The sequence below is a fragment of the Macaca thibetana genome, chromosome 4, assembly GCF_024542745.1.
Source record: "Macaca thibetana thibetana isolate TM-01 chromosome 4, ASM2454274v1, whole genome shotgun sequence".
Lineage (NCBI taxonomy): Eukaryota > Metazoa > Chordata > Mammalia > Primates > Cercopithecidae > Macaca > Macaca thibetana.
The window spans coordinates 143,899,659-143,919,749 of NC_065581.1; the positions used below are offsets into that span (position 1 = coordinate 143,899,659).

The window sequence follows — 20,091 nt, forward strand, 5'->3', positions numbered from 1 at the left end:
GCGACTGCCACCATACCTGGCTAATTTTCTTTTCTTTTTTTTTTTTTGATTTTTTAATATAGACGGAGTTTCACTGTGTTAGTCAGGATGGTCTCGATCTCCTGACCTTGTGATCTGCCCACCTTGGCCTCCCAAAGTGCTGGGATTACAGGCTTGAGCCACCACGCCTGGCCTAAATTACTAATGTTTTTATGCTCCAGTAAGTCAGCAGTTTGCTTTGTGGTAGGTAATAAATCTTCGTGTAAATAACTTTAGTAAGTTATAATAGAAAAAATCCTTGAAGTGTGATTTAAAGTGTTAACATTTCATATTTAAAACTACAATTTAATCAATTGCCCAGAATTGTTCTACTCCCTTTGAGTTGTTGATTTTTTACTTGGGTATCATGAATTTTTTAAATCTTGTTTTCTGTATTTTTACAATATTGTGAACTGAAATAAATTTTACTCTTTTGCTGCTTCATGTAACTGTACTCAAACTGATCCCTTCTTATTTATTCTTGTTTCTTCAGCCTTTCCAGCTTTAAAATGTCATCATCATTAAGATTTTGTGCTTACTCGTGTCATGTCTCATCTACTAAATTACTCAATATTTTTCTTTTTTTTTTTTAGATGGAGTTTCACCCTTGTTGCCCGTGTTGGAATGCAATGGGGCGATCTCAGCTCACTGCAACCTCCATCTCCTGAGTAGCTGGGATTATAGGCATACGCCACCACATCCAGCTATTTTTGTATTTTTAGTAGAGACAGGGTTTCTCCATGTTGGTCAGGCTGATCTGGAACTCCCAACATCAGGTGATCCACCCACCTTGGACTCCCAAAGTGCTGGGATTACAGCCTCAATATTTCCTTATTTTAAACTCTATCACACATCCCATTAAAGATATATTTCAAATTCAACACTTTATCTTCCTTTTGGTTCAATAGATATCCAAAAATGTTTACAATTAATGTTGCACTGAACAGAGCTAATGATAAATATTGTCCCTGAAAACGTGACGTTATTTGCTTAAGTTCTGATAACCAGTATAAATGTGTTTAATCTAAAATATGCCATCAGGCCGGGCACGGTGGCTCAAGCCTGTAATCCCAGCACTTTGGGAGGCCGAGACGGGCGGATCACGAGGTCAGGAGATCGAGACCATCCTGGCTAACATGGTGAAACCCCGTCTCTACTAAAAATACAAAAAAAAATAAGCCGGGCGAGGTGGCGGGCGCCTGCAGTTCCAGCTGCTCGGGAGGCTGAGGCAGGAGAATTGCGCAAACCTGGGAGGCAGAGCTTGCAGTGAGCGGAGATCTGGCCACTGCACTCCAGCCTGGGCGACAGAGCCAGACTCCGTCTCAAAAAATAAAAAAAAATAAAATAAAATATGCCATCAATTAGTTTTAAATATAGTCCAGGCACGGTGGCTCACCCCTGTAATTCCAACACTTTGGGAGGCCGAGGTGGGTGGATCACGAGGTCAGGAGTTCCAGACCAGCCTGGCCAACATGGTAAAACCCCATCCCTACTAAGAATACGAAAATTAGTCAGGTGCAATGGCAGGTGCCTGTAATCCCAGCTATTCGGGAGGGTGAGGCAGGAGAATCGCTTGAACCTGGAAGGCAGGAGTTGCAATGAGCCAAGATGGCGGCACTGCACTCCAGCCTGGTTAACAGAGCAAGACTACGTCTCGGCAGGGGAAACAAATCACACGGAATATAGAGGCTATCTTTATACTAAATTAAAACTTTATTGAATAAAGAACACTCTCCAGAACGCATGATCTCATGGACTAGGTCTACATTACATGCAATGAAGCTGAACATGACTGTAGTTTAACATGGAATGTCAAACAAATTAGTAATTTTCATTGTACAAAACTGTTTATGTAGCTGACATGCAAGAAGTGTCATACTCAGCATTTTCACCAGTCGTCTGTGATGAGTTTTAAAAAAGGCATTTGGAGAAACTGGTAGATGTCTTCAGCATATAGTTCAAATAAATTAGTTATATGCGTACTACTGAATCCTCTTTCAACCTCTCTTGCTTCCAAATAAAATCTTAGTGCAAACATCAAAGTTGCTGGTCACTCCAAAAGACTGTCAAACTCATAATAGAATACAAGTTCTGAATTACTGTGTATTAAGTAGGGCAAACCCAAGAATGCCAGTTACTGCAAAATTCATTTAGGCACATTTAATAGTCCACTCTAAGCATTTTTTCTAAGTCTCTCACATTAATGACTAAAGCTTGTTTACAGTACTAAAATTCTATCATTCAAGCATCAATGATTACATTTCAGAAAAAGGAAATCATTCATTTCAGTAATAGCATTACTGCTATATCCTAAAAAAAGAGAGAAAATAAAGAATCATAATTAACAAAACCAGTATCCATAATAGGATACACAGGGAAAAACATTTTAGGAGAAAAACAAAGTGTGCTTTACTTGCCACAGCAGGAATTATATAATGTAAACACCATATTGGCCCACACCACAAAAATCCATGAGAAAAGTTCAAATTTGAACACTGTATGTGCATTATTTTCAAATCTGTGTTTGTGAGTTTATACTGTATCTGCTTGTACCAATACATGACAAACAAAAGAAGCTCTTCCACACACATACAAGTGATTGTTAAATATTAAGCATGGCTTGATTCCCTGACTCTAGCTTAAAAAAAAAAAGTTAAGTGACATCCCAACTGTCTTAAGAATGTTTATTACAGAAACCATTAAATGAATGTGAGTAGTAGCTGAGGAATGATGAAAAAGTGATGGTAATGATATAGTGCAAGTGGATGGAAAAAGAATATACGTATAACGCTGAGATTTGCAAATGCATGGAAAATCTTATTCTGTGGGCCTTGTCTGAATTTTAAACTGATACCAAGAATAGAAAAAAATAGTAGCACAAGTCCATTGACACCTGGAGGGTCAGGCCTAGAGAGCTTACCTTCAAAGTGCAAATTTTAACAATGGAATGTTTTAGCAGGGACTTAAGCACAATCCTGTCTTTTTCCTGTTGAAAAGACGTAAGATTTTCCGGAAGTATTTATTCCTGGCCAGAATTATTTCAGTTTCTTGGTAAAACAATATTTAGCCACAATTACCACCCACTCATTCACATACACAGAACCATTCTTAGGGGTGTTTGCGGGGAGAAAAAGCCCTTATCTATGTATCACCTAAAGAAACTTTTATTTATAAAGTCTAAGTTCTTTGAATCCACTACTTTAAATACCAACATGCACCTCTCTTATCCCCTCCCTCTCCACCCATCTACCCCTGACACCCCCAATGAACCTAGGTATTCTAATGTCTTTGTGTTTTCTAAGCCTCATGAATAAGGCTGTTGAGTACCACCTCCACTGGATCAAAATTAACACCTGGTGCACTTTCTACAGCACCTTTTTTCTTCTCCACAATTGAGTGGAATCTCGATGCTTTCAAGCTTCTATCTAGATCTCCAGGTCATCAGGCCGAGGTCTGCTGCTGGCACGACTGCTGGCTCTGCTTGAAGGTCGCTGGTCCACAATGGCTAGTGGCTGTAGTTCGTGTCCAGCAGCTAGCTTTTTAGAATTCTGGTTATCATCAGGGAAATCAAAAGGCTGTGCATGGGAGTTAGAGATGGTGCTTCCCGCCTGCCCCATTCGATTTTGTTCTGCACTGTAATTAGCCCAGTTTTGCTCACTTGCTTGCTTGTTGTAATTGCGGCAAGAAGAATTGTTTCTGTCGCCAGTAACCAGCTTGTACCCAGGAGGAGACATAGGCGAGAGGGGAGCGGTTGGTGAGGAGCAGCCATTGAAATAAGCATATTTTTGAGACCCACAGTCTTTGGTGGGGCTCAGTGCGCCACTGGTCGCATGGTAAGGGTCGCTCTTTCCCTTAACCCGATCCTTAACGCCCTTGAAGAAAACATAGAAGAGTTCAATGATATTCAAGGCCAGGGACACCAAGGACACCACCAGCATGAAGATGATGAAGATGGTTTTCTCCGTGGGGCGAGAGAGGAAACAGTCCACCTGATGTGGGCAGGGATCTCTTTTGCAAGTGTAAACAGCACTCAGGCTGAATCCATAGATGTACCACTGGATCAGCAAGAAGGCCACCTCAAAGATAGACTTGAAGAGGATACTGATGATGTAGGTTCGCAGCAACCCCCCTCGCATTTTCACTTTACCATGCTCTTCAATACCATACTTGAACTTCTTTATCTCAATCTGCTTCAAGTGCATCTCCACATTGACACCATCAGTTTGGGCAACCTTGAGTTCCTCCTCTTTCTTGTTCAGTTTCTCTTCCTTTCGCATCACATAGAACACATGAGCCAGGTACAAGAGTGTGGGCACAGACACAAATATGATCTGCAGGACCCAGAAACGCACATGAGAGATTGGGAAAGACTTGTCATAGCAGACGTTTTCACAACCAGGTTGTTGAGTGTTACAACGAAAGGCAGACTGCTCATCTCCCCAGGCTGACTCAACTGCTGTCCCCAGTAGCAGGATTCGGAAAATGAAAAGTACTGACAGCCACACCTTCCCTCCAGCAGTTGAGTAGGCTTGAACCTTGTCAAGGAGTTTGCCTAAGGCGCTCCAGTCACCCATGTTGCCTGGGCACCACCTGAAAGAAACAAAAAGACAATTCAAGGATCACAGATTGCAAATTACTAGTTTCACGTTTAGTACCTTTCAGCTGATAGTCAAAATACTACATGTTTCATATATTTCTAACATTCTTTCACAAAACAACAAGTGCAAACTCTTCCTGCCCCATTTTCCCCAGTGAAGTAAAGATCTAACACGTGTTTTGTTTTGTTGAGATAAAGTAAGACTTAGAAGCAACAGATGGTGAGTTGCAATCTTTAACCTGGGAAGATGTATTGCTTGCTCAACCACTGCCTTGCTGTGTGACTTGAGAAGCCATCTGTGCTAGGCCTCTGCTCATTTTATTTGTCTGATAAATGAGGACAATTTTTGCCTGGTAGGTCTGTGTTTGCCAAGCAAAATCCTGATGTGTTATTCAAAGCATAGCTATCTAAGAACACAGGTGAGAACACTTATGAACACATACATAACCTTCTTTCCAAAACCTTAATGCTATTATATATCATTTTATTACTACTTTCACTCTGAAAGTTTTTTTTGAGATGGAGTTTCCACTCTTGTTGCCCAGGCTGGAGTGCAATGGCACGATCTCAGCTCACCGCAACCTCCTCCTCTTAGGTTCCAGCGATTGTCCTGCCTCAGCCTCCTGAGTAGCTGGGATTACAGGCATGCGCCATCACGCCTGGCTAATTTTGTATTTTTAGTAGAGATGGGTTTTCTCCATGTTGGTCAGGCTGGTCTCCAACTCCTGACTTCAGGTGATCTGCCTACCTCAGCCTCTCAAAGTGCTGGTTTTACAGGTGTGGGTCACTGCGCCGAGCCTCTGGAAGATTTTTCAAGTGTAATTTGTGTATACTGTATATTATGGTCATTTACACTTTTCTGTTTCTTTTTTTTTTTAGAGACAGGATTTCACTATGTTGCCCAGGCTCCTGGGCTCAAACAATCCTCCTGCCTTAGCCTCCCAAGCAATGGTGACTGTTTTTTTCTTAAGCAGCGACTTATGTAGCTCAGAAGTCAGTCTTCTGTCCAGAGAGAAAGTAGGCTATATGGGAATATACTCTTTTGCTACAATGTGTCATTATATGTAGTAACCTACTTTCAAAAACAAAGACTAAATACACATCATATTTCAAGTAAAAAGTTCATTTTGTCTCAATACTACTTACAACCTTATTAAAAAACAAAGAAAACCTACTTCAGAGTGTTTTCTCCAGCCAGAAAAGATTGGTTTTCATCTTTTCATTGTTATACACTTTAAAATTCCCTTACTGGGCCTTGGACCCTCAGGCTATACATCCAATTTAACTTCTTATCAATATCTAGCTATCCAAAGCCTATGGCTTCTCCATTACTGAGGATAAGAAAAGATCTGGCCGGGTATGGTGGCTCACATCTATAATCCACTCAGGCCTATAAGCACTTAGGGAGGCAGGCGGATCAGGAGGTCAGGAGATTGAGACCACCCTGGCTAACACGGTGAAACCCCATCTCTACAAAAAATACAATAAATTAGCTAGCCATGGTGCCACGCTCCTGTAGTCCCAGCTACTCAGGAGGCTGAGGCAGGAGAATTGCTTGAACCCAGCTGCAGAAATTACGCCACTGCACTCCAACCTGGGGGACAAAGAGAGACTCCGTCTCAATAAAAAGAAAAAGATCTAAGTTGGTAGAAACCAGTAAGAATCCCCAAAGTTGTCTAGTTCAATTTATGCTCTAATTCCCGTTATCCATTTAGCTGATAAAAATTGAGGTTCTCAGGGTATAGGAAATATTTAGCTATAGATAGAGCCAGAAGAAGATTCACAATCCCCAGGCCAAGTCTTTTCAATGCCTCACACTGGTTTTAAAAGTATAGTAAGGCCGCACTAAAGCTAGAAATGCTTCCATGCTTTGGTATACACAACCTTAGCCAGGGCTGAAAGCTGGGAAGAAGTGAGTAACATGATGTGGCAGGCATAGGGAATACAGGCTAATTTTCAGCAGACAGTAGTAATTGGAGGGTTTAGAAAAGGATGAATTAGTCAAATATTATTTAATAGTTAAAAACAAGCAAAGCTAAGACTTTGCAGGAGCTTAGTAATGAATTCTAAATAGTGTAACCAAAGGTAGGGTTATTTAGGCTTCTTAGAAATATGTTCACTATCTGAATATAAAGGAGTTTCTCATCTGGAGTTGAACTATGAGCTGTAGCTCCTTGTAGGAAGTAAATGAAATTATCAGGGGAATCTTCTTCGCCAGCAAGCAACATTACATTTCTGTCTAATGACTGTGTCTCCTGGCCATAGAGAACAAGAAAAAATGAAATGGGCACCTCACCTGGGATTTCCTGGGCCGAACAAATAAAAGATGGCTGAGCCATAAAGCTAAACTATGCACCAGCTATCTAAATTAGATACCATGGGTACCTTTGATGACAGCCCAGGGACTGGTGCCAAGGAATGCTGAATAAGAGTGGAGGGTGGGTGCGAAGGCCACAGAAATAACGCTCCCCAGTGGTCATAAAAAAGGGAGCTTCCCTTCTACTTTGGAAGGGTCATTTTAGATTCTGAAGTGACAAGTTAGAAAGTAAAATTGATGTATGAAAACAGCAGTCAAAAAGAACAAAGGCTTGAAAGGCTGACAAAGACAGTTAAATAGCCAAGGAAAGGCTTGAAGTGAGGGAGTAATTTAGCCGTGATGGATAGTTTGATGGTGAGAGAATGTGAAAGGAAAAAAAAAAAAAAAAACCCTATAATTTAGCAGAAAATACTAGACTGGAAATGAAGAAGTACAGTCCATAAGGGTCAAACAAACAGAATTTTTGGAGCTGTATCAATAGACAGTTTCTATGTGATGATGTGTAAAACTGGCCCTAATTCTGTTTGTAAAAAATTACAATATTTTGCCAGTGTCATCTGCTTTTGCTCAGATATTTCGATTGCTAGGGGGAAAATAGCAAAAAAACAATCAAGTGTAAAAAGATAAACTGTTTGCATACATCTCATCACATTCATGCAATGATAGCGCTGAAGACAAACCTATCATATCTAGAAATATGACTAGGCAAAACAGAAGTAATTTTAGCTAGGATTTCATCATTACTCAAACTAAAATGTGATTGTGTAGATGCTTATAGTAATTCATCACTAAGTTTATTTACATTCTATTAAAAAAAATCGTATGACACATAACTTTCAAATAATTTCGAGATTCTACAAAAATACTCCACCGTTCCATAGTATATGAACTAGGTCATCAGGCAGCTCTTTAGGTAGTAGTTCTTTTTTTAATACACTAGCAACTTAATTGCAAAGTTGTCTTTTCTTTAAGCACCCATGCAGTTATCAAATTGGATACCAAGTATCCTGTAACATGTAGCTATCTGTCGGTTACCACTATCATAGACACCATCAAATAATATTTAATGGGACAGCTGCCCAAAAAGAGGTAACAAAAATTGTTCCTTTTTTTTTGGTAGTTGCTCCCTTTGCCATGAAACAAATTTTGGCAACTGGTTTTTCCTTCCTGCTGCACCCTTCCCAAACTGATTTAATATCTTCGCTTTTCCAAACCTTGTATGATAAGTTAACATCCTTTTATAATAAAAGGGCATAATTATGTTTACAGAATCCCTGGCATTGATCTGCAGACTATAAACTGCACTTTTATTCACCAGGAGGAGACAGCTATATTTCTTATTTGATAGATGAGAAGACCAATGCAGCTGGACATACCACATATATTCATGCCTTCACCTCTAAGATACTGAGTTGGTGCTTCACATGTAGACCAAGGTCTAAAAGGAGTTGTGCAAAGTTCTCGTTAAGAGCAGAGTCTCGGCCGGGCGCGGTGGCTCAAGCCTGTAATCCCAGCACTTTGGGAGGCCGAGACGGGCGGATCACGAGGTCAAGAGATCGAGACCATCCTGGCTAACACGGTGAAACCCCGTCTCTATTAAGAAATACAAAAAACTAGCCGGGCGAGGTGGCGGGCGCCTGTAGTCCCAGCTACTCGGGAGGCTGAGGCCGGAGAATGGCGTAAACCCGGGAGGCGGAGCTTGCAGTGAGCTGAGATCCGGCCACTGCACTCCAGCCTGGGTGACAGAGCGAGACTCCGTCTCAAAAAAAAAAAAAAAAAAAAAAAAAAAAAAAAAAAAAAAAAAAAGCAGAGTCTTAGCAGCTGGACCACACTTTTTGCCATCTATGCGCCATGTTAGATTACATTTCCTTTGCTCATCATGGCCCCCTAGACTGGATGGATGTCCAAAGCTACAGGCACTAAGTGGGGCCCTAGGTGGGGCCTAGGAAGATTCTTTAATTCAAATGAAATCTCTTAAAAATAAAGCTTTGGGGCCTGGCTCAGTGGCTCACGCCTGTAATCCCAGCACTTTGGGAGGCTGAGGCAGGCAGATCATGAGGTCAGGAGATTGAGACCATCCTGGCTAACACGGTGAAACCAGTCTCTACTAAAAAAATACAAAAAATTAGCCAGGCATGGTGACAGGCACCTGTAGTCCCAGCTACTCAGGAGGTTGAGGCAGGAGAACGGCGTGAACCCGGGAGGCGGAGCTTTCAGTGAGCTGAGATCGTGCCACTGCACTCCAGCCTGGGAGATAGAGACTCCGCCTCAAAAAATAAATAAATAAATAATAAAATAAAATAAAGCTTTGATTTTAAATTACATTTGACTATGCCTTTTGCTAGAGCCTTAGAAACAAATCACTGTGCCGAAGTTGCAGTGAAGTCTTTCCATGCCATTAATATCCTAATAGTTATTAGAATTAAATATTTTACTTCCAACTTTAAATGTTTTTCTCAAGAAGAGAAATGTAATGAGTTGACAGTGGAGACTTAAATAAAGGTAAATAGGATTATTGAAAACTAAAGTGAAATTTGATATCCAGCATCTTTTTATGATTGAGAGAAAAGAGAAGGTGAAGGTCATTAATATCTGAAAGAATAAAATCAGAGTCTAAACCTACATAAGGAAATGTCTATGGAAGTTCCTGATAAAACTATTTAATGGATTTTTTGGGAGGAAAGGGAAATCATGTGTGTCTAATGTACTAACACTCAAAACTATTCATGCCCAAAAACTCAAATGCAAACCCTTCTAATGTTTTATTTCACTTTTATAATAACCTCTGCCCCTCCAGTAATGTCATTGAGTGAACTCACTTGTCTATTCTTTCACACTTAAAACAGTCACCCTTAGCTTGATCTCAGCCATCATCAGTTTGCTAGATTTCATATCATTAGCCTGGTCACCCTGATCGCCAACCTATACTCCGAGTAATCAGTCAATCTTGAGAAAATAAATAAACAATCAGTTTGGTTTCATGAGCTCTGCTCTATCCACACAGCTCACATCCTCACTTGTTTCAGGTCTCACCTCATCAGCCAACTTTCCTGACCACCAAGTATGAAATAGCAACATCCTTTCCCCAGTCCTGTCATTTCCTATTCCCTTTGCCCTGTTTTTAAAAAAATTATTATTTTAATAAACTTTATCTCTACTTGATTTAGTAAATATTTGCCTAATTACTATGTACCTCCTTCTATGAGAAGGATTTATTATTTGCCTTCCTCAACTCAAATGTGAGCTATACGAGGGAGTTTGCTTTGTTCACTGCTGTATCCCCAGTGCTTAAAAGAGTAAGAGATGTGGCCAGGCGTGGTGGCTCACACCTGTAATCCTAGCACGTTGGGAGGCCGAGGTGGGAGGATCATCTGAGGTCGAGTTTGAGATCGGCCTGGCTGACATAGTGAAATCCCGTCTCTACTAAAAATACAAAAAAGTAGCCAGGCGTGGTGGCGGGTGCCTGTAATCCCAGCTACTTGGGAGGCTGAGGCAGGAAAATGGCATGAACCTGGGAGGTGGAGGCTGCAGTGAGCGAGATTGCACCACTGCACTCCAGCCTCAGTGACAGAGTGAAACTCCATCTCCAAAAAAAGAAAGAAAGAAAGAAAGAAAGAAAGAAAGAAAGAAAGAAAGAAAGAAAGAAAGAAAGAAAGAAAGAAAGAAAGAAAGAAAGAAAGAAAGAAAGAAAGAAAGAAAGAATTAAATGGGGCTTCCACAAAAAATAAAAAGATACTGTGCAAAAAACCAAACAGTTTTTGTTTGTTTGTTTTTTACTGTCTCTTTGGGATTCTCTTAATTGTAGTTATGTATCTCAACTTTCTAAAGTTTCAAATTAATTAAAAAGGAGACTTCACAGTAAAAAAGTATTGTCATCATCTCATATTCTCATACTGTTAAATTTTCAAGTGACAATTGCTGAAACAGAGAGCTGTTTGTTGAAACATGCTTCAAATGATTCCTGAGCAGGCAATAGAGCTAAATTAAGAAAAAAGGCTCTTTACAACCCCCACTGCTAAATTTGACTGGCTTTAAAAAAAAAAAAAAAAAAAGAGAGACAAGGCTTTTTAACAAAGAGCTTCCTGAATTTGTTAAATGAGATCCTAATGAGGGTTAGGATTCTTGTAGAACTGCATCAGGTATCATGGTTGTACATTCAGTTCACTGTTAGGTTGTTGCAGGTTAAGATTTAAAAAACAAAACAACAAAATAAAGAAATAACACAACTGTGTAGTTGTCCCCTAGTTCTACGATATTCTAACTCTGATTGCACCACACAATTTTATTGTAGCCAAGGATACTATTACAAAGAGAAATAGCCCGTTTAAAATCGTGTTTATTTCAAGAATGATAAATACCGGGGAAGGCTAGGGCTCTGAAGCGGAAGAGCAGCAGCTGATATTGACCCTGGTTAATATAACATCTTTACAGTCTGAGTCTATGCAGGCAGTAAAGTGATTAGAATGAAGTTCCATGGAAAAGATTCCCAGGTCATCAGATAATACCCACCTTTACTTCCTTATTTATACCTAGATGGCCTAACTGTAGTGTATCAAACTTACTGTATGTAAACATCTATTTATAAAGAATTGCGTATTTGTGTAGGTATTTGATGTTGTGAACTGCTTATTTTGGGGCAGAGGGGAGGACAACAAAAAAACACCACCAAGTCTTTATTTCCCCAGCTCTTACCCCTCCTCATCACTCAACTTATATTAGCATACACTTAATGAGAGGAGGTGGAGATTGAGGTGTGAGGAATTCCATCTAAAGAGAAGATGGTGCATCCCATAAAAGACAATCCCCCCAAAAAAAAAAAAAAAAAAGACAATCCCCTCCCTAGTTCAACAGCTACTACTCAATTCTCCCCCAAAACAAGCTTCTCAAGATCAATTTAGGGCTACCAGAGAGAAACCCCTAAGTCAGAAGCTGCAGGCTAAAAGCCATGTTCTTCAATTGTGATGTAACTTAATATATTTCTATCAGTCCTTGGCGTTTCCTCTGCCCCTACTCTTACTTCCACCTCCAAAGTGACTATTTTTAGTGAACAGCTTTGTTATTTTATAATCATATAAAGACATCCTTAGGGCGCTCACAAGTGTATTGATTCAGACAGTCTATTTTTTTTCAATGACAGTTTAATAAATAACTCATGCATGTGAAGCTCTTAGTAACAGCTCAGTAAAGTTTGGTTCTTACTCTTTAAAAGACCTGTATATGTATAGAATTTGTTTTTAAATTTTTCATCTTTTCTTTAGAAAAACAGCAACTAAGAAATGATTGACAAACATACATTTTCTTTTTTAAAAAAAATTTTTATAGAGATGGGGTCTTGCTATGCTGCTCAGGCTGGTTTTAAACTCCTGGCCTCAAGCGATCCTCCCACCTCAGCCTCTCAAAGGGCTAGGATTACAGGCATGAGACATCATGCCCAGCAGATGATAAGCATACATTTTTCTTAAAATATTATTTTAAAAGCATAGGAAAATTGGAATGTGAAATTTATGAAATTGTATAAGCCACTGATATATTTTTTTAAAAAAGAGCTAACCACAGTTTGAAATTTGGTAAAAGAAACTGTACATACATAGTTAAAGGGTAACTTTAAGATGGAGAATGTAGGCAATTATGCTAAGAATTATAAAAATGTTAATCTCCCATGGAAGAGATGCTCTGGAGATTTTTTAAACTTGAATTATCCATATGGAATATTACATTAATAATAAACACTAGATAATTACTTTTTCTCTCCAGAGCTGAACTGGTGTGTGCGCATAAGCTCCCACACATCTCTTCAAATAACTGAGAATCCTGAAGATAAGTCAGAACAACAGGAAAGGCGGAGTGGAAGGTATTAATCACTGGTGACTGTCCTATCATTCCCTTCCCTGCGGGTATCGTATATAAAGGCTCAAACCAAGCTACACCCCTGGATGTAGAGAAAAGAAAAGAGAGAATGCACCCCGTGTTTTCCCCCCTTCTCTATGCAGGAAATGGAAACATCTAAGTAACAAAGCAACCTACAGTCTCTGAAAGCACAGCCTTTAATCTGCCTCCTGCCGAGCATCTTTGGAACCATGTTTCCCAAGGAGAGTGAGAGCACAGCAGGTATCACAATTGCCAAGGGTGAGGAACTCGGTGGCTGGGGTGAGAACGCTCAGAAGGCATTAGAAAAATGTGGAACATGTTTAAACAGTGAAGAAAGTAGAGCAAAGCATTACCACTGCATTTTCTCAGCAGAGGACAGGTAACCAGTCTACCCTGACTTTGGGAAGTACAAAGCACCCCCACACTGGGGGAACAATAATATAGAATCAACATCGCCAGTAAGGAACGGAATGTACTGCCTCTGCTTGGTATAATTTCCAGGCAATTCGGCCTACCTAGAAGTAATTACTCTTCTCCCAAAGGTGTTTTCTGTCTAACTGGCCTATTTCATTCCTGGCGGTGGGGGGTGGGGTGGACGGGGAGGCGCGCTAGCTTAATGAAATCTCTGCATTACTAGACGCTTTAATTTCCAGCTATCCTTGCACAAACGTAAATATTAGGCTTCCTCACAGGGACACTATTCACCGAGGTCAAATGCGCCCGATTTTCGGAGGGCGAGATTCAGTATCTTCCTTGCCGTTACTAACCGGGTCGGGGAAGCAAAAGAAATTCAATCGACTTCCAAATAAAGCCACGCTTCTTTTTCCAACATTGTGTAGCTCTCCCCTTCTCACCCCTACTTTGTACCTGGAGAGAAAAAGAAGCACGCCTTTGGGGAACAAGGAGAGCGTTATCAGAAACCCCCAGCAAAGGCAGGCTGGATCACTAAAGGGGCAGGGTGGGCGCAGCGCTGCTCCGACCGCTAGGCGCGCTTCTCCGAAACAGGCTGACTTGCCCCAGACGCGTCATCAGCTCCCCGAGGGTCTCTCCTCCCTGCCCTTTCCCCTTGCGCCGCCCCGCCTCATTCTCGGGAAGTTTCAGGAACTTCCAGGGGCGTTGCAAGTGCAATTTAAGCACAATTCCCAAGGTATTCAGGTTTTCTTACCAACGCGGAGATAGTGGAATTCAGTAAGTTTAAAAGAGGAAAAAAAAGGGGGGGTGGGTGCTGATGTGAGAGGGATGGGAAATTAGATTGACAACTTTAATTAAATCAACCATTTGTTCTTCTACCATTTGGCACTCAGCCCATCTCTCCTCCTATCCCTCCCACCCCGCACCCTGGGTTCCTTTGCAGTGACGAACTCGGACCTGCGCTCGGTTTGACTTGTGAGGATTTGGGGGAAACGTCCCCAAACCGCGCTGTTTCAGGAAGCGAAGGCGCGGGAAGGAGCCCGGCAGACACTAAGATGGCAGGAGGCGCCCCGTACCCGTCCGGCCACGGCCTCCGTAAAGCTTTCAGTTTTATTTGCTTTTCAGCATTCACTGGTGCAAATACTTCCACTGCAGGGTCACGTCAAGAATCTAAACTAATTATTTTAGTCTGTAGATTTACACAGACCAGAAAATCCTTGCCGGGCACAAAAATGCATGGTTGCATTTCTGATGAACATAATGGGTGTTACCAATAGAAGTATTTTAAAAATTGAACCCTTTTAAGCAACGCATTAGCGTTATCTTTGCCCTAGCAGCTCCAACTCCAAAGAACTGCCCCATAGTTCTGAATTCGGTTACAGGTTCGAGCAGAGGGAAGGTGCGGGGCGGCGGGTGTTGGCGGAGGGGAGCTCCCAAAGCGCTGTTTAAGAAAGTTTTTTCCCTGCTCTTTCTAGGAGCTCCCGTTTTAGGAGACGGTTTTGGAAAAGCACGCTGGCGTACACTTTTTTAAACGTCTTATCTCTAATGCTCTGTAACTAACCACCACCTAAACTTTAGGAGATTTCATCTCCTAAACTGCCAACGTGGTCGAGTAAAAGCTGTCTCTCCTGACGGTCTCAAATCTTTCCATAGCGGTTGCTAATATAAAGTAACAATTTACTGTTGATTTTTAAAACATAACGTTAATACTCTTTAATTTTATACCTTTTTGTTTAATGGGGAAAATTCTAGGAAGGAACCACGTGGAAGTCAAGTAACCACGATGTTTTAACAAAGCACTTTGTCACAAAAGAAGTTGGCTTTGCGAAGCTATAGAACATCAATCAAGATTTCCATGTGAAAAAAGCACTTTATTCTATGAAGTGTACAATACTATAGGAAGCACGCTAAGCAAATTTACACTTTGATTTTTGCGATGTAGTCAGTCAAATCCCCCAACCCAGGCGCCTAACCGCCCCCCCAACAAATGATAGCACCTAGACTATTACTGATTACAAAAAATAATAATAAAATTATACTCTAAAATGAAAAACCAAACATCCAGTAAACTAGTCTTTTATTCTAACCGGAAAGGTTTGAACCTTTTTACCTGTTGCAGTGTTAATAGAAACTTTTTTAACAGTCAAAATATAAATTCGGTACAATAAATTTTAACTTTAAAACTATAGAAACACTTTCAAATCCATCAATCCATTTACAGTATCATAATTCCAAGCTACATTTAACACATTTTAAAACTTTAGGAAAGTTTTACTTGTAGAAAAAGAAACTAATAGGTAAAGTGTTCTCATTTTTTAAAAACTTACTCTTTTTCTTAAAAGAAGTGAAGTCACGCCAAGTGATTGAACTCCTTGGAGGATGAAGCAAAATGAAAAGCAAGTTCAGGCACTCAGACCTGTCTATTTAAAGTTTAAAACTCCGCTGCAGTTTGGTACTTTCCTCACGCCTTCCCCCTAATGAAAGAAAAGTGCTGATACCTCGTAAAAGCTTTTTTGTAACTTGGAGCACTGAGCTTTTAAAAGTTTCAAGCCACTGACTCAACTGGGAGGAGGGGCTAGAAGAAAGGGGAGGGCAAAGGGAAAGGCTGGGAGGAGGTGGAGAGGAGGCTGGTGAATGTGGAAGGGCGGGGGCAGAAGAGGCAAAGAGCAGGAGCGAGATCAGGATAAAGTTGTAGTTTAAATTTGCTGATGAGGAAAAATAAAATAGCATTAGGGACATGAATGCCTCTACTTGGAGTTGCTCCTCATACATAAGAATCATTGATTATAGTGCTTTGTCACAAAAGAAGCACTTTGTCAGGGATAATGGGGGGAAAATGGGGGGAAGACCAGGGATAATGGGGGGAAAAGCATATATTTTTATTATAACATTGTCTAAAATTTTTAAGGTAGCTTACAATAAATAAAAATGGTGGGGAAGCATATAACCAGTTCAAGCTTGTTTCACATTGACCAAGGTGTGTGAAGTTAGAGGTAGGTGTGAGTGACCTGTTTGATGATCTAATTCCCTTGCTTTAAATGTAAGTAAGGACAATTAACACAGGGAATGGTGGGGATGGGAGAGAGACATTTCAAAAATTGACATATAGGAAGAAAAGTTCATACCCAATCCACCTTTCCACCCCTTGACTGCTTTGAATTTTTACTTTCTTTCAGTTTAGCAAAAGGCTGTGTGTGTGTGTGTGTGTGTGTGTGTGTATAGTTTTTACATATATAGCATGTTTTGTTTGCCTATGAAATCTTGATATCTGACCCCTACCGTATCTCCAGAAAACTAAGAATTTATATTTCAGCCCTGTTAATGCCAAGACACTAAAACCCAAATCTGTAGTGAAGTGTCAGGATTTTAAAAATACAGACTATGGTTGCATTAAGTAGGTTCCCAAACTATTCAGCCCTCCTTAAAATCAGTTCCTCCTCTCAAGCCCACTAGAGAGTTTTCTGCCCAATGACAGTAGAGCTGAGCATATCATCTTTATGTGCTTCCCTATTCCTTCCAATGCTCTCCCTCTTCAAGGCTCTGCATTAGGGTTTATAATGGCCTGAGTCATGTGGCCTCATTCTTAGAGCAGGCAGCTCCTTTGAGGGCTTCCCAAATGCCATAGCAGAGTGTTGTGGTGGGACAATTACTCATAAACAGGCTTCAGTGATGCTCCTGAGATTGGACAGGAAATCTCTTGGCTAGTATTCTCTGGAGGCAAAGCAAACTCATCTGGCCTTCCTATTCCTAACACTTTTCTCACTCATGCAAATACCAGAAAAAAGAAGGATGCCAAATATCCTGGTAGACACCGTTCCCTAATTAAACTTTCACTGACATGACTAATACAACATCTTTTGAAATGTTGCAGGGTTTTTGTTTGTTTTATTTAGTTTAGTTTAGTTTTGTTTTCTGAGACGGAGTTTTGCTCTTGTTGCCCAAGCTAGAGTGCAATGGCGCGATCTCTGCTCATGGCAACCTCCGCCTTCCGGCTTCAAGCGATTCTCATCATGCCTCAGCCTCCCGGGTAGCTGGGATCACAGGCCTCAGCCTCCCAAAGTGCTGGGATTATAGGCGTGAGCCACCGCACCTGGCCCAAATGTTGCAATTTTAAGGAACAATTTTGTTTTTACTTGTTGGCTATCCTATTTCCAAGAGTACATTTTTCTTTAAATTACGAAAGGGGAAAAACAATCTTCTGGAAGTAGAAATTGTAATCTGACTTTCGAGTCTTCAGATTCAGTAACCTATAAATATTGTTTTGGTCTTGTATTTATATTGTTATTTAAATAAATCTATTGCTTTGTCTTAACTAAAAATTATTTCATTGGACTTAGAACACATTCACGAAAATGATTTATTCTTTTTATCATAAGAAAACATATTTCTTCTTTATAAAAAAGTCTATGCTTCATTTAATTTACATAACAATTTATTTTTGTAAAATTATTTATCAAGTACAATTATAAAAAAATTACCATGATGCTAATTCAGAATAAGTTGCATGAAAGAAAAGTTGTCATTGACTGTTTTATAGTAGGGTTTTTAAAGCAAAAAAAGTTGTGTTTATTTCTGTTATGTTTTGTTAGGTCTATAGATGGATATTGATGTTTAAGTATTCTTTTAAAGTATTCTTTTCTTTTTAAGCTATTACCTATGTGACCAATTGGAAATAGAACTAAAGAACTTCCTTATAACAAATTATTCATGTATATCACCTGAACCATTTTCTGAGCCAAAAGGATTACTAGTACCATGAGCCAGTAATTAATTACTTCTCTTAATACGCGAACGTACTACGTCTTTTCTTTCTAAAATCATTTTTCCATGATCATTGATACAAGATTTCAACATGATTTCATCAAAATATCATTGATAAGACATTCTGAGGAACCTTCTCTTCTCTTGGGATAATGGCACTGAAATGCAATGCTATGAGTAATCATGCGCAAGGGAAACTAGGTTTTGCAAAAGGCCCACAGTTTTCTCTCATGGACAACTAGCGGAGTCTCTAAATGACAGGTAGCAACTCATATTATAACTCATATTCTAGCAGTGTTGGTGAGTTATATTTTTATCAATAATACAGTTGTTCAAAAGTATCTCACTTATCTGACCTTAGAAGCTTGTCTCCATTGGAATGTTTTGCAAAAATTGTGGAATAGTTTTTTTAAAAATGTGTTTTTCTCGTATTCTCAGAAATGTCAATGCCATTTATCTAATATAAACACTGACGTACTAGAACAGTGTCTTCTCTGATTGCCAGACCTTGTCTATGTAGAAGAAATGGATGCAACGTGATTTGCTGGTCAGACAACACGGCTCTTTGGAGAACTAGAAACAGCTATTTACAGTTTCTGTCTTCTGCAGGGCTTCTTTAGGCCACATCACCTGCCAGGACTTTGATTCTGTTTTATCCGTGTAGCTATATATTTTGAAAAATGAAAAATGCACATTATTGGCACAATAATGTGGTAAGGGTAAGCTATTTTTCAGAATTGTGAGAAATATTTCTTAATATGAGAACCAACTCCTTTTTTTGGATTTTTACCTTTGTTTCAAAATAGGAATTTCTGAAATTTTAAGAAATGAATGGAGTGATTTTTAAGGCCTTTAAATGCCTATCCCACACAAACTCTGATGGATTACTTTCACCTCACTGAGTAGCATAAACATTCAAAAATAATTGGTGACTCCGAATTAGACGTGTAAGAAGAGTATTGTAATGGGAGAGCAGTGAGCTATAGGAACTTAAAATGCAATACTAGCAGAAAGAAAGGAAAGGAAGGTAGAATTATCAGAACTTGATGATGGATGAATGGGAAGACAAGGGAGTGGAGGCTGTGGAAACCGATTTTTGGAGTTTTGATTGGGAAAATATTACTAACACAAAAAAAAGGAAGCTGGGGGAGGGACTGACCTGCTGAAAGAGATACAAAGATTTGTTTGAAATATTTTGGTATGAATAACTGAAATATCTAGGTAAAGACAGATGACTGACAATTTAAAACAGGAGCTGTGGAGTTCACTTTAAAATTGTTGTGGCTGGGCACAGTGGCGCATGCCTGTAATCCCAGCACTTTGGGTGGCCAAGGCGGGCAGATCACCTGAGGTCAGGCGTTCAAAACCAGCCTAGGCAACATGGTGAAATCCCATCTCTACTAAAAATACAAAAATTAGCCGGATGTGGTGGCACACACCTCTAGTCCCAGCCTCCCGGGAGGCTGAGGCACGAGCATTGCGTGAACCTGAAAGGTAGAGGTTGCAGTGAGCCGAGATCACACCAATGTACTACAACTTGGCAACAGAGTGAGACTCAGTTTCAAAAAAAAAAAAAAAATTGTTATAAGATTTGTGATTGGCCAGGCACAGTGGTTCAACTCTGTAATCCCAGCACTTGGGAGGCTGAGGTGGGGGGTGACAATTTGAACCCAAGAGTTCAAGACCAGCCTGAGCAACATAGGGAGACCCTGTATCTACAACAAATAAAAAGGTAATTTAGGCGTCGTGGCACGCCTCTGTAGTCCCAACTACTCAGAAGGCTGAGGTGGGAGGATCTGAAAAAAAAAAAAAAAAAAAAAAACCAACAAGATTTGTAATTAGAAGCCACAGGTACGGATGAAATTGCTAAGAGATGGGAGATATAGGCAGTGTACCAAAAACACAGCGCACACACAGCCTTGGTGGATTTCCTCATTTAATGCAGACAAAAAGAATGAAAAAAGAGGCAAGGTAACACCTGGGAAAGGGAAGGGTATTTAAAATAGCTACAAGTGGGCTTATTTGTGGGAAAATATTACTTGTTCTCTGGAGGAGTAGTTAACTTTGAAATTAAAAAGAGAATGAATGCAACATAAAGAAAATGTTTTCAGACAGTATG

The 20,091-nt window shown here is 40.0% G+C and overlaps 1 protein-coding gene across 1 annotated transcript; it reads right to left on the reverse strand.

The window, feature by feature from the left end:
• Positions 1–1,712: 1,712 nt before the first annotated feature.
• GJA1 (gap junction protein alpha 1) lies at positions 1,713–15,759 on the reverse strand. The gene is made up of 2 exons (XM_050786397.1): positions 15,539–15,759; positions 1,713–4,608 (listed from the first exon to the last, which is right to left on the reverse strand). The coding sequence occupies exon 2, from the start codon at positions 4,590–4,592 to the stop codon at positions 3,444–3,446; it is 1,149 nt and encodes a 382-aa protein (XP_050642354.1). The 5' UTR covers positions 4,593–4,608; positions 15,539–15,759; the 3' UTR covers positions 1,713–3,443.
• Between the last annotated feature and the right edge of the window lie 4,332 nt (positions 15,760–20,091).

Coding starts and splice junctions, on each gene's coding strand:
- GJA1 (XM_050786397.1), bottom strand. CDS start 4,592: ATGGGTGACTGGAGCGCCTTAGGCAAACTCCTTGACAAGGTTCAAGCC.